General features: G+C 38.3%; 1 protein-coding gene across 3 annotated transcripts; it reads right to left on the bottom strand.

The window, feature by feature from the left end:
* Positions 1-100: 100 nt before the first annotated feature.
* On the bottom strand, positions 101-18,309 carry dgkab (diacylglycerol kinase, alpha b). Of its 3 annotated transcripts, none has more exons than XM_037770768.1 (24): positions 18,154-18,309; positions 16,628-16,713; positions 13,766-13,842; positions 12,711-12,855; positions 12,241-12,315; positions 12,036-12,085; positions 11,300-11,374; positions 10,947-11,063; positions 10,618-10,735; positions 10,341-10,429; positions 8,169-8,279; positions 7,983-8,081; positions 7,827-7,877; positions 5,976-6,049; positions 5,805-5,879; positions 5,645-5,730; positions 5,474-5,563; positions 5,220-5,380; positions 4,643-4,707; positions 4,433-4,523; positions 3,578-3,758; positions 3,321-3,441; positions 3,023-3,083; positions 101-1,740 (listed from the first exon to the last, which is right to left on the bottom strand). In XM_037770768.1, exons 2-24 carry the CDS (start codon positions 16,698-16,700, stop codon positions 1,660-1,662), a joined length of 2,166 nt encoding a protein of 721 aa, XP_037626696.1. In that variant the 5' UTR covers positions 16,701-16,713; positions 18,154-18,309; the 3' UTR covers positions 101-1,659. The 3 variants fall into 3 exon arrangements, with proteins under 3 accessions (XP_037626696.1, XP_037625885.1, XP_037627483.1); XM_037769957.1 differs by lacking the exon at positions 18,154-18,309 and adding an exon at positions 17,986-18,124; XM_037771555.1 differs by lacking the exons at positions 12,241-12,315; positions 12,711-12,855; positions 13,766-13,842; positions 16,628-16,713; positions 18,154-18,309 and adding an exon at positions 11,814-11,846.
* Positions 18,310-19,395: the final 1,086 nt, after the last annotated feature.

The following is a 19,395-nucleotide window of genomic DNA, read 5'->3' as shown; positions in this document are numbered from 1 at the left end:
GCTTTGGATTTAGGGAGATTTAAGCAACTTAGATTTCAAATTTCCATAAGTGGGCTGCATGCATACACACAATACTTAAAATAAATACACAAGTAAACTCTTTGAAATATAAGCATTGTTAAGTGCTCATACATATTCTTTATGACAGATAAGCATGGGAGTACACTTCATACTGTGCTATAGATGTTTTTACAGGCAAATTTGTGTTCTTTTCTACTTTGAAAGCAGTGAAAGCAGCATGTTATCAAGAACTGTAATTTATAAGACCATGTAAACATTCTGGTATGCTGCCATTTGTCCTTTAAAAGAGTTTAAGATTTAGATGAAAATGGGGGTTTTGTATCCTTATAATAAATACTGTTGTGCATTATGGTACAAGTCTGTCTCATTCCAGTGTGACGAAACCTTTAAGAGCTTCATATTCAGCTGCAACACACAGTAAGATCTGCACTAATATAAACAGGACACTGTATATTATAAAGGGATTTGTAGTGGAACGACAGAATGTAATTATTTCTGAGGAAAATTCAATAAAAGTTGTCAATATGATGCTGTATGAGCCTCACTGAAACGGATGCCAAGACACACATGCAGAGGACAACCACACAATTTGACATTAAGACAACATAATAAATGAACATGCAAACGGGTTGCATGTAAACATGAATTACTATACTGCATGAATGTACACTGACAGACTCAAAACAAGACTACTGACTCCTGAGAGACACATAATGCACAATCACTGAAACATAATCTTATCAGCATTATTTTCTCCAACATTTATCCAGTCACGAAATGTATTATTAGGTGGGATATATCTTATTTCATTAGAATTCTGCATATTTTGTGTTTTTAAGAAGCCTAATCAATGCGAGAATCTTGTTACAAAGATGATGCAAAAACATAAATTGTCAGCAAAGTTACAGGACAACAACATCTAGGAAACTAACATAACTCCAGTGTGCAACTTAATGTATTAAATACAAAGGAATGCTGTTTTTAGTTTTTATACTAAACTTGGTAAAAGCTCAATCACACACCCTCTGTCCAGCACTTTCAGGACTATAACTGTAGAGCAAATCTTTAGAAAACCATATTTGGTCACATTCAATCAAGTGTTTCTCACATCATTTCTTCACCTATCTAAGAAACAGTCAACAACACTGAAATAATTACATTAATATTCTTTCAGTTGGATGAACACTGACAGTGAAAGACACGAGAACAGACAGGTAGGATCTTGTTGTTGAAGGCCGAAATTGTTTTTAAATAAATACATTTCATTATCCACAAAAAAAGCTATCACAACATAAAATAAGCAAATATATTCCTTATCCGTATATTGTATTATATTGACACACAACATCTCGGCTCTTCTATTTACAAAAACAAAACAAAAAATGGATGCATTACATTTAAGTTGGCACACAATAGCAACGATCAGACTGAGTAGTGAAATTTTCACTTTTGACTTGGTCTGTCTGCAGAATTATATCAGGGATTAAGTGCAAAAGACATACACATGAATACTTATTAATAGAAACACACAGTTACACACTCAGCGATGGATTAAATACTCATCCTGCATCATTCACGATGATACAGGTGTTGTGTTGTGACACTCAGCAGACCGGAGGATGTAGAAGAAACGTTAATCTATTTGAGGTGAAAGAAGCCGGTTGGTTTTGTTGGTGCAGCCATCATCATGTTAGCTTGGTTCTTGTGAGAAATGTGGATCTATAATAAATTTAAAAAAAAAATAAAACAAGTTGGTGAATGACAATATAATTATTGTGTTCAAATTCCTTTAAATTGATGCATATTTGATCAACTAATTTATAAGCTGCCCAAAAAACTTTGATAAAATAGAAAAAAAAACTTCCAAATTGTCTGCACTTCTATTAAATCAAGAGTGTTCCCTTTATTCAAAAATAAATACAATTTGTACTTTTACTTTGAAGATACATCACTTCCTGCATTATCCACCCTCAGCCCTGAGCACCAAATCCTATCTGAGTTTATATGACGTCATATGCATGATCAGTGAGTATAAAAGGGTGCAAGGGCTCCAAACAATCAGTTGCCAGTTTATTAGGTTAAAACTAATGAAGTCTAACACAACAGTCCTTCAATAGATCCTCCCTTCATGAAGGTTATAATGTTGTACAAACTGTTTTACAGAGGTGTTGATTTAACTGTATGGTCATTTTTGAGGCTGCAGATTGTGCTGCTGTTGAACTGTATTGCGTCATATTGAAAGCTGTTTCTAATATTTATCAATGAGGGTAGAGTTATTATACTATTTTGCATGTAAACCTGTTCCTGTTTTGTTTTTAAGATTTAAGATTTCCCCTACCATTGTTTTTAATATTAGGACATTGTGAATTGTGGGTAGCTGGCGGACGGCGACTCAGTTGGTAGTTTGCTATAAATCACAAGGTTGGTGCATCGATCCTCAAGCTTCCCCTGTCCACATGAGCAAAGCATAGCCTTCAAATGGCTCACAATGTATCATGGTGTAGTGGTGGGTATACGCAGGTATATTGGGTATACCCACCTATCAGCCAAAAAGCCATTGAAATATATATAGGAGAGTATACGCACTTCCTCCACTGTAACCTACCCATCTACCTAGTAGTACACCCATCTCATCAACGACCACTAAACCGCAATGTATCCGTGCGCTAACTGTAAGTCACTTTGGATAAAATCATTGCTATGATGTTTAAAACGAGTGCCCTCAAACGCTGGCTGATTTCCCAGTGTGACAGCCCTGAGCCCTCACAGATTTAGCCCTTTTTTACTGGCTCACACAGTTGTTGTTTTGCTAACTGTATATATAGATATTATCGCTCTTATCTGTGCTGTAGTATCTGTAGCAACGTGTCTCTGCCACAATAATCGAAATAAATCTATGAATAAATGTTGTACACTACGATGCTGTAACCACTGTCTGGCTTGAATGAATCTAATATGTAACCTCTCTTGGCATCGAATTAGATTGGCTAATGACACTTACAGTACACGGAGGCTGCATCCAGGGCTCCCCATCGATTTGCATGGGCAGGGCTTTGATTGTCCTGCACAAAGGGAGGAGAGAAAGTGGGATCTAATTATACTGCACTGTTTATACTGTTTGTGAACATTATGTCAAATGTGTGTCTGTTTACTCCAGACTACATAGAGAGGGATACAATACCAGGAACACCTGACAATAAAATGCAATCCAAAGCAATAGCCATATACATCCTTGCTGTCTTATATCGTCAGGTATTCTTGTTATTGTTGTCATCCGCCTGTAGGTAAAAGTAATCAACCTGATGGTAATCTGGGAAGACTGTGCCAGTCTGTGCCCGGCGCTCTTCAGTCCCGTGTAGATCTGTCCCATCTCTATGGCTCCTTCCAGCCCCACCACCTCCAAGCGCTTATCACTCATATCTGCGGAGTGACGAAACACACACAGATCAAGTTCAAAGAGTTTGTAAAAGATTAAAATCAGGATTACAAACAAACAGCTCGACGGTATCGGCATGTAAGAAGGCAGGTCAAAAATGTGATTCAGGAGAGTACAGACCTTGAGAGATTGTTTTAAGAAGTTCAGGGTCAGTGATAACCTCACTGGGCTCCACTTCTGGCACGTCATCCGACTTCTTGGACTCGCCCCAGAGGTTGGAGCCTCCGTGCATGCTGGGTATGTTGAGGACAGCTATGCCCTCCAGAGACGCGTTGCCCAGATCCACAGACTTCCCCCAGCACTGGTGGACGCAAAACAACAAGTTGTTTACGCAACAGAACAAAAAAACAAGACTTAAAACTAGGATATGCAACGATTTGACTTTTTTAGTCCTGATAGCGATAGCGATACCTGGGCTTTGGGTATCGGCCGATATCGAGTACCAATCCGATACCAGTGTTTAATTAATAAGCTGTATGCCTCACTGTGTGGAAGTGACTGGGATCATTCTTTTATGTGTAAGCCGGGGAGCGGCGAGGCTAAATATCAATGATGCATCTATGCAACTATTTTTTACCTACAAAAGAGGGGCCCTGCAGAAAAGGTTTGGGAACCACTGATAAATAAATGCATAGATATAAATGTATTGAATTGTTCTAAAATAATAAATTGTACACATGCAACTTGGCAAAAAAATCTTCAAAAACGAATCCGAATTACATTCAAGTGTAAACCTTTTAAATGCAGCAACAAATCTGTCAAAACTTAAACAGGAGTTTAAATTCCAGTATATAATGTATATAGTATATACACATAGAACTGAATTGAAGAGATCGGCCCCATTGTCACCGATACCTGATCCACCTATTAGAATCAGTATCAGCCCAATCTGATATTGGCATGAAAAATTATGGAAATTATGTTAATTACAAATAATTACTTTTGCAGCTACATGACTGCATTAGATATTGTCACCTCGATCATGAGACAGTCCTTCAGCCTCTTGCAAGACGCAGAGATGGTCTCAGAAGTGGCAAACTCAAAATACCAAAGTTTGTTCTTCATCCTTAAAAACAACAGAGAACAAAAACAACTTCACCTTTATTGATTGAAAAAAACACAAAGCTTTGTTACACTTTTCATTAGAAAAGACTCTTAGTTCATACAGTCAGCGTGAATCCTCACCTGCTGTTGAATCTCTGGGGATGTTTCTCTCTCATGGAGTGGAAACGATGAGCGATAGAGGCATCCTGTCGAAGTCATATTTTAGGTAATGTATTCACGTTTCTATGTACGTCAATAAGAAATTACAAGACTTTTTTTGTGTTTTTTGTTGTTAAAGAGGATCTATTATGCTCATTTTCAGGTGCATACTTGTATTTTGGGTTTCTACTAGAACATGTTTACATGCTTTAATGTTCAAAAAACGCTTTACTTTTCTCATACTGGCTGTGCATGTAGGCAGGCAGGTATTTTGCAAATGTGTTCTTGGTGAAATCACCATGTTACAGAAGAGAAGTCGGGACTTCAATTAAGGCATTTCAGGCAGTTCAGGAGCAGTGTTTCTGTGGGGGAGAGTAACTCCCTTTGGCGGGGACTTTGGGCTTTATAACTTTGCAGACCTTTTACATGCACAAAAAACTATATAACACACTAAAGGAAAGGGAAAAAGCACAGAAGCATAATAGGTCCTCTTTAAAGAAATCAGTCGATAACCATGTGTGATGTTATCCTTCCTTCCTGCTGAGGCGGTGTGACTCACCACTCCAACAGAGAAGTAGTTGTTAATGATCTCGTAGGGCACCGGGTCTCCTGCCTCTTGGGGGTCGTCTGGTATCACCTGGATGCTCCAGCGGTCCATGGGAACCAACTCGCCACCTTCGATCTCCTTCAGGATCTCTCTCAAGTCTGACCCATCGTAGCCTTTCATGGGATTACAGAAGAAGCAGAAAAGGTAAACACAGTCAGTGTCAATATCTCAGTGATTGTTCAGAGTTAATGCGCTGATGGTTTTACCTCCTCCCCAGCGTAGGCAGCGAGCCAGGTCATTCCCGGTGCCCAGAGGCAGCACAGCTATTGGAGGATGCACCTGCAGATCTGCTTTGTCTGAAACCACAGGTACGTTATTTAGCCTTACAGATGGTTTTCTTAATCACCTCTGTGAAACCCAAAAAAGATCCACAGTACCTATAGCGTCCAGGAGCCACCCGACGGTGCCATCTCCTCCACACACCAAGATCCTGTAGTTATGCAGGTTACGGAAGAGGTGTAGTCTGAAAAAACAAAAGTGTGTTAATGTACGGTGTAGTGTAAAGTGTACAGTTATAGTAGTGAAAGTGTGCTGTACCCTGGTGCAGGACCGCCGTTGCAAAGGTTGTACACTTGACGTGGGTTCAGCAGGCCCTGAAACTTCCTGAGCACTCTGTGGAAAAACACAGAGAAGCACACACACAGATGAACAAATACCTTTACACTAAAAGAAAGCTACGCAAACATATCAAGACTTTAAGCTGCTCACCGTTCACCCTGCTTCCCTCCACTTTTTGGGTTCACAAACACCAGCAGAGGGTGGATGTCTGGAAGCGAAACAATCTGAAGAAGAATACATGACAGATTAAGATCTGATGCATTATGCAACTCATCTGAAAAACACATATTTGATATGTAAGGGTGTATGGACACATGCTGTGAGCCAGGCTATTGTATAGATGAAATATAATGACTTTGAGGCAGCATCATTCAAACTTCTGCTGCTGTCAAATAAAGAAGATTTGGAATTTTTCAAGGAAATAGCTTTGGTTTATACATGACCACCAGGATTTCTTGTGTCCTGTCTAGCACTAAAAAAAAGAGTTTGATTTGTTTATGATGACATATTGTAATTAACATTGCAGATATTTAAGAGATTTTAGGAATATTCAAGGGAAAAAATGTGTCAGTGAATGTTAAAAAGTGTACTTTAATGTACATACACAAGGAGACAGAGCTAACTGAGAAATACTACAAACAGAAGCAGTGCATTTAGCCATATTTTAAGGCAAGACACTTCAGGCAGAAACATTGTGTTTTCATGCACTGGCCAATTTTTTGATTTTGGGCTATTTTGCTTCTATAACATGTCTTCTTTCAGACTAGTGGAAAGAAAACATCCAAAATACATCTTTAAGCATTAAGGTGTTTATTTTACTACACTTTGTCTATTTGTGTCTGTAGATTTCTCCTAAATTCACCAAAAGTTAGCATTAGATAATGCATCATTTGCATATCTAAACATACAATTTCAGAAAGCTTGTAATACAAATATAATTTCCTTAATGAAAGTAATCAACTGGAGAAGTTTCATGTTGATATCTATTAGTTATTCACCTGTAGTGTCTTACAAAATGTATGGAATTGTACAATCCATATTTTTAAAGGCTGTTTTTTTTCTCACTCTGAGCCAGAGATCTCCACTTCAGTAGCACTTACATATACCAAACTTTCCAGTTTCATTCCTATCTATATTCTGAAGGTTTTTACAAAGGGGTTTGTTTATATATCATTCATAGTCTGTTTTATAGAACATTTTATTCCTAAAAACATGGCGAAAATGGTTGTTTTTTTTATGGCTGTTGACAGTATTTTCTGACTTATGGAGTGATAAAAAGAGACATTGAAAACCCCCTCTGTGAAAACCTTTGACTCTAATATGTCAACAACGCGAAACAAGTATTTTGAAGCTGGCTTTATCCATGTTCATATTTCTGTTCTGGAAATGTATGCAAATTAGTGCATATTTAATAAGATAATGCATAATTTACATATTTAAACTGAAAACTTGTAATACAAAAAACAATTATTTTAATGTAAGTAATAAACTGTGGAAGTTTCATTGCGATATCTATGAGTTATTTTTATTTACCGCATTCCCCTGTAGTGTCTCCCCTTAAGAAGTGGATTATGCTGCAGTAAGTTTCTCTGTAACTTTTGGTACTTTTTATCATTGTTACCATTGGAATATATTGAAACCAACATGATTTCAATCTTGTGACAGGAGGTGAATATATCTGGTACTTTAAATTGAAATACTGGATCAGTGGGCTTGTCCCAGATGAAGCAGACATAACCATGACGTATTTGTCCAGGACTTCATCCAACACACTGAACAGAACCAAACAGATTACATGACCCTGGCAGAGTCCTTTTTTGACATAAAAATCTTTTTTAAAAAAAACATGACGAATCACTAAAATTGGAGATTCTCCCAAAAGCAATGATATGCAGATGGTAGTTTGAGAAGGCAACTTGGAAGAGACCTCCTGGAGAAAACACATGGGTGTACAGTTGGAAAAGGAATATAAGTGTGTAGGAAGATTTGATAACAGCAGACCTGCAGGATGTGGCCATCAGGGGTGACGTTTAACAAGCTGGTGTCCTCCTCCTGCAGGAAACACGGGACAATTAGCCAACAAACAAGCAATTAACTGACAGTAATCCTAAAAATCGAAGTTTACTAGAGTCAATTTTATGGTGCTGTTTATTTTACCTTAGAGACGGCGTGTATGGCCCACGGAGGCAGTATATGATCTCTTAGTGGCCCACACTCACAGGTCGATAAGCCACCCAAAATACACTCATCGTGACGCTTAAAAAGAGACAAGACTCAGTGAATATAAAACAAAGAGATCCTCTCTAATTCATTCATTAATGTCCACACACACACACTGCTCACCATCTCCTGGCACCACACACAATGCCTCCCCGCTGAAGTCTTGATCTTCTTGTGGCAGACCTGACACTTGGTGGACTTACAGTCAGCTCTGATCCAGTCGTGAGCTGGTACCTGAGACAAAGAGGAGCCGAAAAGGAGCTATTAAGAAAAAGTGTAATACACTACTATTACTTATCTTGTCAAGGCAAGTCTTAAGATGATATCCGATGTTCATGTCCAATACAGTGGTGCCAAACCACAACACAGCCCTGAATGACTTCAGGACAAATTATGTTAACTTTAGAAGAATCAGCAGAGATCACACCCTCCGTAGAGCAGCTGTGGGAGATCCAGACAGCGCTACATGATAACCATTGACAGGTCAGACGTGCACCAACAGATCAAATATCCCTAAAGCACACAAACTGGCACATCAAACCTCTGGAAGCAGCTGGCGAAACTTGGCCAGTTCAGTGATCTATTACAGATTGTGGGTTGTGGTTGTGACACTAAATCTGAAATAGACAGTGATCACATCGTTGTGTACATTTGTGCAAAATCAGGACATTTAGCAGCTGTGCAGAACGGACTGTGCCGGCTGTAATCTGCACTTAAAAAACACTGATGAGCTGCACTTATTACCGATTAATGCACTGTGATGTTCCCCGTCGTTAATGGGTTTACTGTTGCTGCCATTTGGTTTTTGGTCAGTAAAGAGAGAACTGACATGGATATATTCACACGACAAGCATGAGCCTTAAGTTCATTCTTTACCTTTTAAACAGTTGACAATAAATAAATACATAAATAAATAAATAAATAAATAAATGGTCCACTTACTAGCTTGTTAGATTTGACAAAAATACTTTAAAAAATAATATATATATATATATATATATATATATATATATATATATATATATATATATATATATTTTTTTTTTTTTTCCTCTTGTCAGCAAATGAAATGACCAAAACCAACATTAATTGATCCCTAACATATCTGTTTATCCACAGGCTGATTTAATTTTAAAAGTAGAGCTCCATTGTTGTCCAAAACCACACCAATGAGACACACCGTTGCACTGGTTGACATGTACCTTAATTACGATTTACACTGTAGTTTATTTTTACTCAATCCCACAAACACCATCCTGCTGCTGGAAATATTCACTAGAGCACCAAATGTGTACCAATCCGCAGCTGAAAATAGTCCCCAAGAAATTCACTATTTACTCCTTGTTATGTGTTGTAAAACTGCTGTGCCCCACTGCTTTAGGAAATAACTTTTACCTTTTTAAAAAAAAAATAAAAATGAAACAATATATTTGTGACATGTTTTTGAAGATTAACAGTAAGAACAAATTGGCTCAGGGAGTGAGGAAGTTGCATATTTGGTTTGGGTCTTTTGGTTGGTTTTCATGGGATTTGTTGACAATAACAAAAATACATAATATCACTGTACTTATCCTTTAACATAGAACTTAAAGGGCAACTTTGTTATTTTTCAACCTAGACCCTATTTCCCCATGTTTTTGTGTTTAAGTAACAAATGAGAACAACAATTTTTGAAATTGGCCCGGTATTGAGGGACAACGCTGCAGCTGCCAGCCGCTAAACAAGCTGTAATGTAATCATTTGGGGCAACCTGTCGTTTTACATTCACTAAAGGTGGTTGTTTTTGCCACTGACAGGCTGAGATTGTCAGTATAAGTGTCAACATTATGAGAAGGACCCTACAGAGAACTACATTTTTTTTCCCAGAAATGTTTTGATCCTTGTTCAACCATGTAAAGCACTCACACACTTGCACTTGTTTGAAAAGTGCTTTTTAAATAAAGTTTATCATTGTTATTATTGTTTCGGTGGAAACGTGAGTGAGAGTTGGAGAGACGAGTGCCGGTGTTGGCAAAGTTTAGTCACTTAGACACAAACACATGGGAAAATAGGGTTCAGGTTAAAAAATACCAAAGTTATCCTTTAATCCTTACATTGGATTTTGACTGTTTTTCAAACTTACAGTTACATTTACAGGAGCTTTTGAGCTCTAATTTAAAGGATAAGTCCGGTGATATTCTGCATTGTTGTTATTGTCAACAAATTCTATGTAAATGTAACTGTAAATTTGAACAACAGAAATAAATCCAATGTAAGGAAATGGAAATGAAGTGGGGTTGTTGTGAGTGTCCTTACACCAATCTCCTTTTTAGTATTGACAAAGGTTCGAGCGCAGGGTTCGGGATTCTTGTTGGCACACTGATTGTGGACGGTGTACTTGCAACCTGAGGAGGAAGAACAAATAGTACAGGTGAATGAGTTCAAGAGCTTACTCCACTAAAAAATATAATTGATTCTAAGGCAAAATATATGTAATAATAGACAAATAATAAATGGTACAAGTGAACTCCGCTTCATTTGTACTGTGTATGAGGAGCGTGGCTGCTCCCTGCTGGCGGCTGTGAGCTCTTACAGGTGCAGCAGAGTCCCTGCTTGCCGAGGCCGAGCAGCATGCTCTGACACACGCTGCAGTACGTCGGCTTGTTAAAGTGCTTCATCCTCCAAATGTGCTGTCCATCCCTCTCTGTCATCTGTGGGTGAGGAGAAGACAAAAACACTAAATAAAAGAAAACAGGAACCACAGTAGAAAAAAGTTACCATTTCCAGTTGGTTTATTCTTAGAATAAACCAACTGGAAATGGTAACTTTTTTCTACTGTGGTTCCTGTTTTTTTAACAAAACAAGTGGGTGTTGTAGGGAAATTTAAGTGTCATATGTGGAGTCAAACGTTTGTTCTGTCACCTTCAGTCCAAGCAGAACCAATAAAGGTATGTTGTTCATGCCTCCCTTCACCCATTCATCCAGAGTGACAGTCCCACTGTCATCCACATCGATCGCTGTCATCATGTCTTGGAGCACCTGTCCAGTTAAAAAAAACATCTGCTTGTTATTTATTGTCTAACTTCTGCATACCTGCATCTCTCAGATGCTGTAATTAAACTCTATTTCTGATGTAAAACAGACTTTAACCCTCCTACTTGTCAAAATATGAAATTATCACATCCCTCATGCAGTTTTTTTATGAAAATTAATAGATTCCTTCATCAAATCATACAAGCTTAAAAATTAAAAAAACGTGAAAATGAGACTCATACTGGTCTGAGTTCAGTCACGTCCCAGCCCAGGTAATCAGCCGCTCGCATCATCTGGGTGATTATACGATCCACCTCCTGATGGAGAGACAACATTCATGGTAACCAAATTCATCTGAATCAATATGCAAAATACTGTTACCTCCACTGTGTGCTGTACATCCAAAAACCAGCCTCTCAATCTAAGTAGGTATACAACTACACGAAGCTAAAAATCCAAGTAGCGGTCTTATTATTTGATTATATTTGTTTGTTTGGTGATGAGGTTGGTAGTAGGATGGGTTGGCTTTTCCTTTGTTTTGTAAATGGACTGGTTTATGATTATTTGACTATTATGACTCTAAAGATATTTTCAAATATGCAGCGAAGGAGCAGGACTGAAGAGGTTAAATGTATTAATTAGCCTTTATTTACAGTTTGGATGTTCACTGTCAGAGGCATTTTCTGTGCTGCTCCTTCATCTTTCAACTTACAAATAAACTTTACAGTAGCCTACATATAGTGAGAGAATAATCACCTTACTTATTGAGACCCCTCAATAATCTGACTTCTGGGGTCCAGGACCAACAAAACAAAGCAGTAAATTAAATGTTTTTTACATTTTGCAGAACTAATTGCAAACAATAAATGTACATGTGTCAACAGTTGTAAGTGAATAAAAAAATTAGATTAAATGTTGTTAATTTAGACACACGTCATAAACACAGAGCGGTTAGTTCAGTGATTGTGAATAACTTACAGAGCTGTCCAGGAGTTGGTTGCAGTCTTTATCGTAAAGTTTGAAAGTAACTAGAAACAAAACAAAGTCAGTCAGTGATCTATCCGTTGTGTTTTCACTTTCTCAGACCTAACAAATCATCAATCTTAATTATTTATCAGTGGTAAAAATGTGCATTAAAGGCAGTTGCACTATAATAAACATGTCACAAAAAGATGAAACCAACATTCAAGTTTCTCCCGTGGCTGTCCTTCCTCCAGCACTGAGAAGTAACAGGACACATCACGTAGAAAGACGCCACCTGAAGATAAAGAAATACAGTATGAACCTTTATTACATTACTGAGGTCTAAAATAGCATGTTTTATTTTCAGTTCTGGATGAAAATGTAGAACTGCAGCAATAAAAGCAAATATGCTATCAAAGGCTGGTTATTGGAACAGGTGCTCTAATCTCCAAAGCTCCTCTAAACGCCTACGGCTTCATTCCTGTGACGCAGCACTACAAGATAAAATAAACAACAGAAAAACAAACAGGTGGGCGTTCGACAAAGTGTCCAACAGGAAATACTCTTTGCAGCATTCTGTCTTTCTTTGATTATTTCCTGCAGGTTATATATGCTCTACATGACTGTGTCCTCTCAACACCTGCTCCATGCTATTATGTAAAACAAAATCAGGCTTTCAGAATGATTTACCTCCTTTGGGCAGAGGGCTCTTTGTGGACCCATCCTGCTCCACATGTTGAAAATAGCGATAAAGGCGTTGGCCGAAATCTGCAGGGAAGTCGTCCACTTCTAGGTAGGTCTTGAGAAAGAGACAGAAACCAGCTGCATCGACGGACTGCAAGGAAATGAAACTCATCGTCAGGGGACTCAAGGTTTTACCACAACTGTAATTTCTAGATAATTTCCTAACAATTTCCTTGATAAAGCTATTTCATTTTGTACCAATTATGGTAAAAAAGAGACAAATAAATAAATTCCATATAACTGGCACAACAGAGAGCGCAAAAATGTGAAATGTGTCTACAGTCAAGCAGACAATTCAACATATATGAAGAGTAAAAGTTCCAAAATCAAATGAATAATAAATTAATATAAACATGGTTTTAATTGAAGATGTTCTTTTGAAGAAATTCCTGTTTTCTCTATATTTTAAAGGAACAGTGTGTAACATTTCAGGGGATCTATTAGCAGAAATGGAATATAATGTTCATAATTATGTTTTCAATAGTGTATAATCAAATGAAACTAAGAATCTTTGTGTTTTCTTTAGCTAATGAGCCGTTGGTATCTATAGGGAGCGGGCCCTCTTCATGGAGTCCGCCATGTTGCTCCGCCGTGTTTCTACAGTAGCCCAGAACGGACAAACCAAACACTGGCTCTAGAGAGAGCCTTTCACGTTTTTACGTTACCTGAAGGCCACCGTAGTTCTCTGACATGCTTGTGAAACTGCGGAAACATATGCCGCAGAGTGCAAAACCGTGGTACCACCAGCTGCCGTCTGACTTCCGTTGCTCCTAAAATAATGTTATTATGGTAAGGATGGCCTCTGAGCGAGGTGAACAGCGTTACCACGGTTTTGCACTCGGCGGCTCACGTTACCGCAGTCTTGGAAAGGGAGGAATGAGCGGAGGGGTACTCGGTTGGTTGCAATTTGCAACCACACCACTAGATATCGCAAAATCCTACACACTCTGTACCTTTAATACCGAATTAAATAGTTATTGTTTGCAAACTCACTGACTTACCTCTCCAAAGCTGTGCTGGGCCAGCCGACCTCTGGGGTGAAACTCCTTAATCACATCTTTCACCCTCAAACTGCTGTCTGCAAAGAGAACATCGGAACATGAGTAAATTAACAAATCAAAAAGAACACGAAAAAAATACTAAAAATTGAATGCCATTAACACTTTTCTGATATGAATCTTTGCTCTCTGTCTGTACCAAACATGACTGATGAAAAAACAGTCAAATTAAGAGCAGAGAAGCTTAGTAACTAATTCAGGTCTTTGTCTATTTGCCATTAATTACATGGCTCCTGAGTGCTAAAACAGGACACAACTGTGAGCTCATCACTAATTGCGGACATGGACATACACTGTGTACATTAAATCTGGGCCGTGCTGTCAGAGGTACAACACAGATGTGCTGTTCTCAGGTCCAGAGAGGAGCGAGTGTATTATCCTCTCATCCATTATCCAACAGTGCAAATACCCCCCTCCCTCCCAACACTAAAAGCCTACAGACCCATTTCATTTCTTTCAAAGCCTCTGAGTGTACAGCAGCATATTTTTAGCCCCGTACCACTTTTTGTTTCCTGTCAACAGGTCTAACCAATTCTCTAGTAGCTCAAAGTCCTGGCCCATTTATTATGCACACTTGCAGTTTGGAGTTGTTGTTTGTGTTTCCGAGTTGATGCTGAACGATCCTCAGAGGATCTGTATAATGTTGAGGAACTTCCTCAGTCGTTTATTTGATCTCCGATGCTTACTGACTAACTGCTGCTTTCACTTTCTGTGAAAATCTATTGACCTCCCAAAGGAGAGATTCTCGAGTTTGAAAGTAGCTGGAAACACGATAAAGTGGTCCATCAGGTATAAGAAAAGTCTGCACACCCATCATTATCAACCAGAATGCAATTTTAAATCTCAGTTTCTATATATTGAGCACACAGGAGTAACATGCAAAGATGTTTCAGCCTTTTACTCCCCTTCACTCTCCTGTGCTGAACATATAAACTAAAATAATAAGATTAAAAGAGTGCTCTGATTGATTTATCCTCTAGCTTCATAAGTCACTGATCCAACCAGTGTGTGTTCATTTCCTCACAACTTTCAAATCATCAGTGTTGGAAGAAGTATTCACATTGTTATGCTTATGTAAAAGTACTAACACCACACTGTAAAAAAAAATAGCAGCCAACCAGCTGTATTTGTATATACTGTTGTTTAGTTAAATTTATATCAAAACATTATATTTTATAAGCTGTTAATATGTTCTGTAGGTAAAGATTTCAATTTGTAAAGAAACTAAAGCTGTAAAACAATTATAGTGGAGCAAAAGTACACAATTTATTTCTGGAGTACAAGTAGAATGTGGCATGAAAAAGAAAAGACTAAAGTAACTAAAATTTGTAGTAAATACAGTACTTCTATCTATCTATCTATCTATCTATCTATCTATCTATCAGTAAAAAGTACAATATTTCCCTCACTCTTGGTCTTAGAGTAAAAGTGTTTTACAGATTATGTATAACTACAGTATTTATATTATTCAGTGGGTTTTGTTTTCCTCATGCATTCCATGTATTTTATTTTATCTTATTTTTAGTTTTATATTGTTTTGTGTTTTATGTAAAGCGTTTTTTAATTGCCTCGTTGCTGAAATGTACTACTGTATATAAATAAACTTGCCTTGCCTCAGAAATGTAGAGGACTAGAAGCATCAAGTAACACTGAGTCAGTTGAGTTCATATACTTAGTTACAGTCCACAAATGCAAATTATTATTCTTTATATACAGCTATTCAGTCAAGTGGATATAAAGGCAGTAATAAATATTTTGACTCTGTATTGTTTTCCCAAAAGAGAGATTGTGTTTTTGCTACACTGAGAGGAAAACTACCTCTTCAGCTGGTCTCTTTATGTTTTACGTGCAGTATTGACATGCCTGTAATATTACAGTTATTGTAGATTTTATTTCACCACGGCAGTCAACCCTGGTAATGTTTCTTGACACTGACTGCTTACTTTACCATACAAGAATGTCAGTTTCAACAGCAGGTCAAAGTTTACTGGGAAAAGTCAATACTGTGTCTTACAGTACTGTGTACACAGAAACAGGATATTCACATTTGTGTTTACAGTACATGTATTAAAGTAGCAATTTGTTACATGTATTATAAAAAATCATCTTTGACCTTTCATGTTAAGTCATGTACATTGAACAGAAAATTTGCCACAAAATAACGTCCATGCAAATAAAAAAAATAATTTAAAACCCTGCAACAATGAAAGAATCTGCAATAGTTCAGTACAAAAACAACAAACTGTACCTCCCCTCAGTACGTAATATTATGTCATAGATATTTATGGATTATACATGTATATCTGACAGATTTTGCATGTGACGGCTCAAACGATGGAGGAATGTATAGAGGTTGTGAAGAGTGTGACAATTTCACTGAGATTCAACAAGGGCTGTCCCGAATACCATTTTTTGGGCTTCAAAGCTTCGGTGAGAAATATTTGAAGGTATTTGAAGCTTCGGGACAGTGCCGCTGCCGCACAACTGTACACACACGCACATCTATACACAACAAAACAGCAATAACCATTCCAACCATTATCATTATTGTTATTACTATTATTATTGTGGTTAATGTAGACAATTGTACTTACTCGCACACATGTGCCAAAACACATGCAATTTGCTTGAATGAATGAGAAATTCGAACCTGTTGTGAACAACAAATTAATTGTTCAGAGATTTGAGCTCATTGTTTTCTATTTTCTATTTGTTTTCTCATTCGAGAATTGAGCCAAGGCGAATGAGAAAACTGTAATAATTGTTGAAATAAAGTGAAGTGAGAAGTGAGAAGGTGAAACTTACATTCCATGTAATGCTGCAGCTGGATGAAATCCACAGGAGTCAGAGACCCTTCAGTATCGTCGGGCGAGGCCATGCCGATCAGATGACTGAGCAGAGAGAAAACATTGATACAGAGACGGGGGACAGGGAGGAGAACAACACCGTTTTTAGCTCAGGAAAAGCTGCAGAAACATGGAGGTATGTCTTTAGGTCTTACTGTGAAGGATAGGTCACGCACTATTTTGGTTGTGACTCACAAGAACTGGTTTGCCTCCATTCCTCAGATTACAAATGCTAGTAGTAAGTCAAACAATCCCCTCTGTAAGGACACTGATCAACCACAGAGTCTGGTTCTACATATTCAGACAGTCTGGGTGAGCAATCCTAATCATGACAATCACACCTATTGTACCACAGTCAATGAGTTTAGGACATTTCATCATGCAAATTTTAGGTGACACCTTTAGAAACCTGGAAATTTGTCAAATGTTTGTGACAAGAACTGACAAGTTGAGGATCTGCCCTCCAGGTGTTAAGTAATAACAAGTAATAACACAACAACAGGCTGTTTGTAGCAGAGGTTCACCCTCCAATTATGGATAATTAATCGTCACCGGCATAAAAGAAAAATGGATCTAACGTCTATTGTTTGTCCCTGTTGCCATAAAGTTCATCTTAATCTGTGAGAACAGCCACTTTCTGAAGCCAGTTTGCTACCTCAGCACACAGCACTTTATATTTATTTATTTATTATTTTAACCTAGATTCAGTCCTGGATACCTGGTGCTCCTTTTTAATGCAGCTTCTATTGGTGTATTGAGTTTTTATGTGAATGTGTTTTAATGTGATCTGTCTGGATGTGATATGTTGTCTTAATGTACTCTTTTTTTTTTTTTTTACTTAGTTTTTATGGCAGTTCCAGCAATTTATACAATCATCATCACATTCTTTCCTACTGTATTTTCATTTTACAGCTGTCTCTTTGTTTTTACACCAAATTTCACAATTTAAAACAAGGGGGGGGAGAGGAAACATAAAAACAAAACAAGACTTCATCTTAAACTATAATTTCAATCAAATTCAGAGAAAAAGGGAGGACACATACTTAAACAATCCAAAGAATTAAAATAAAACAAAATAAAATAAAATAAATTTAAATAAAAAAAATACAAATTTCTGTCTTTTGTACACAAAAAGCAGACAATATTAGTATTTTCTATTTCTATTCTATTCTAACACCAGCCTGCAGAAATATTCATTGTGCTGCTGGTGTCCACCTCTGCAACACCTCACAAAAACACTTTGTAATATCCCATCAGCTTAATCAGACACACTGTACAACTAGTGAAGCAAATCACAAATAATCAATTAAGACCAACCTTTTAACAGGGGCGTCCATCAAACAGGATTATAATCTGAAACCAGGGTATCTGACAGACAGAGTGACAGGCACCACTTTTATACTTTACATTGCTCTCTAAACGCTGCACAGGGGAGCACACCTTGTCTATCCACACAGAAAGAAGAGGACTCTACAGGCTCCTTACCTTCCTTCCTTCTTTCCTTCCTTCCTCTTTCCTCAGACTTTTCAGTAAACAACAATCTGTCCCAAACTCGGAGCTTCTTCACAACACACAGCTTTGATCTGCTGGTTGACGGCAGCTGGTGCTTCTGAGTAAATGTCTGTGTTGGTATTAGCGGATATAAGGGATTAGGACCTGTAGGAGGAGTTTACTGACATAATTACTGTTAGTGGCACCGCCTCGCGCGTGCACGCACTCACACACACCATAGACACGCACGCGCGCTTGTTTGATTCACTGCACCCTGCCAACAAGTCAGCACATTTTATAAATACTGCAGCTTTAAGCCTCAAAATGAGGTTTCAGGCTCTCTGGTGCAGCGTTAGAACAGACTGAATGAGAGCATATGTATGGCTCATAAAACTTATTTTTCTTTTTTTTAAATTTAATCTTAATTTTAAATGATCAAAACAAGAGACAGTAAATAGTTTTTCCTCATCTGTTATTAGAGGACATGTCTGACAGCCTATACCTGAACAAGCCTTGAGAAGGACATGAAATCAAACTGAGAGCTCATTTTGTTTATTAAGGGAGGCTGAGGTCCATGAAGCACAGATAAGATATGATGAGGCAGTGAATGCAATGAAGATAAAATACCACAAACTGAAAGTGGAGGACCGGTTGGCAGGTCAAAGTATTTCTGGTGAGACGGTGACACTCGGTATCATGCTCCAAATACCTGTGTGTAACTAACAGAGTAGCCGGAGGGAGTCACCGGCACCCGGTCGGAGACAATAACGTTACTCGCTGCGGAGCCCCGTCACTTCACAAGACACGGGAAACCTCTGTTGGTCTGGAGGAGCTGCAGCAGTTATTTCTGCACAAATGTCCACTGTACATTCACTAGATATTCTCAGAGCTAAACTAACTCTACTGCAGTGTGTAGTGAGCGCGCATGCACGTGAGAGTGGAGCGAAAGAGCGAGAACGAGCGCGGTGTGTGAGTGAAGGCAAGCAGGCAGGCAGAGGATCAGAGGAGCAGAGTACGGCAGAGACTCCGGCCCTGTAGACCAAAGCTACGGTCTCCCCCGCGTCCTCCAACCGCGGCCAACACTGTTTAACAAGACGGGCTTCACTAGATATAACTTTGCGGTTTTGGTGCTTCCGTGTAGTTTGTGTTGGAGTCTGAGTCTGAACAGCGTAGCCACACGCGAGCGCGCATAGGACACTGATTCGGATTGAATTATACATGTAAGAAGTTACAAAC

The sequence above is a fragment of the Sebastes umbrosus genome, chromosome 1, assembly GCF_015220745.1.
Source record: "Sebastes umbrosus isolate fSebUmb1 chromosome 1, fSebUmb1.pri, whole genome shotgun sequence".
Lineage (NCBI taxonomy): Eukaryota > Metazoa > Chordata > Actinopteri > Perciformes > Sebastidae > Sebastes > Sebastes umbrosus.
Note: the sequence above shows the minus strand (reverse complement) of the source record. Positions and strands in the feature narration are given on the sequence as shown.

What these genes read in the sequence shown, in the direction of transcription:
- dgkab (XM_037769957.1), bottom strand. Translation starts at nt 18,005, where the DNA reads ATGGACGCCCCTGTTAAAAG. An exon ending in TGGTTCTGCTTGGACTGAAG is followed by an intron (nt 10,736 to 10,946) that starts GTGACAGAACAA and finishes CCTCACCCACAG; the next exon opens with ATGACAGAGAGGGATGGACA. An exon ending in TCTTAAAACAATCTCTCAAG is followed by an intron (nt 3,442 to 3,577) that starts GTCTGTACTCTC and finishes GTCACTCCGCAG; the next exon opens with ATATGAGTGATAAGCGCTTG.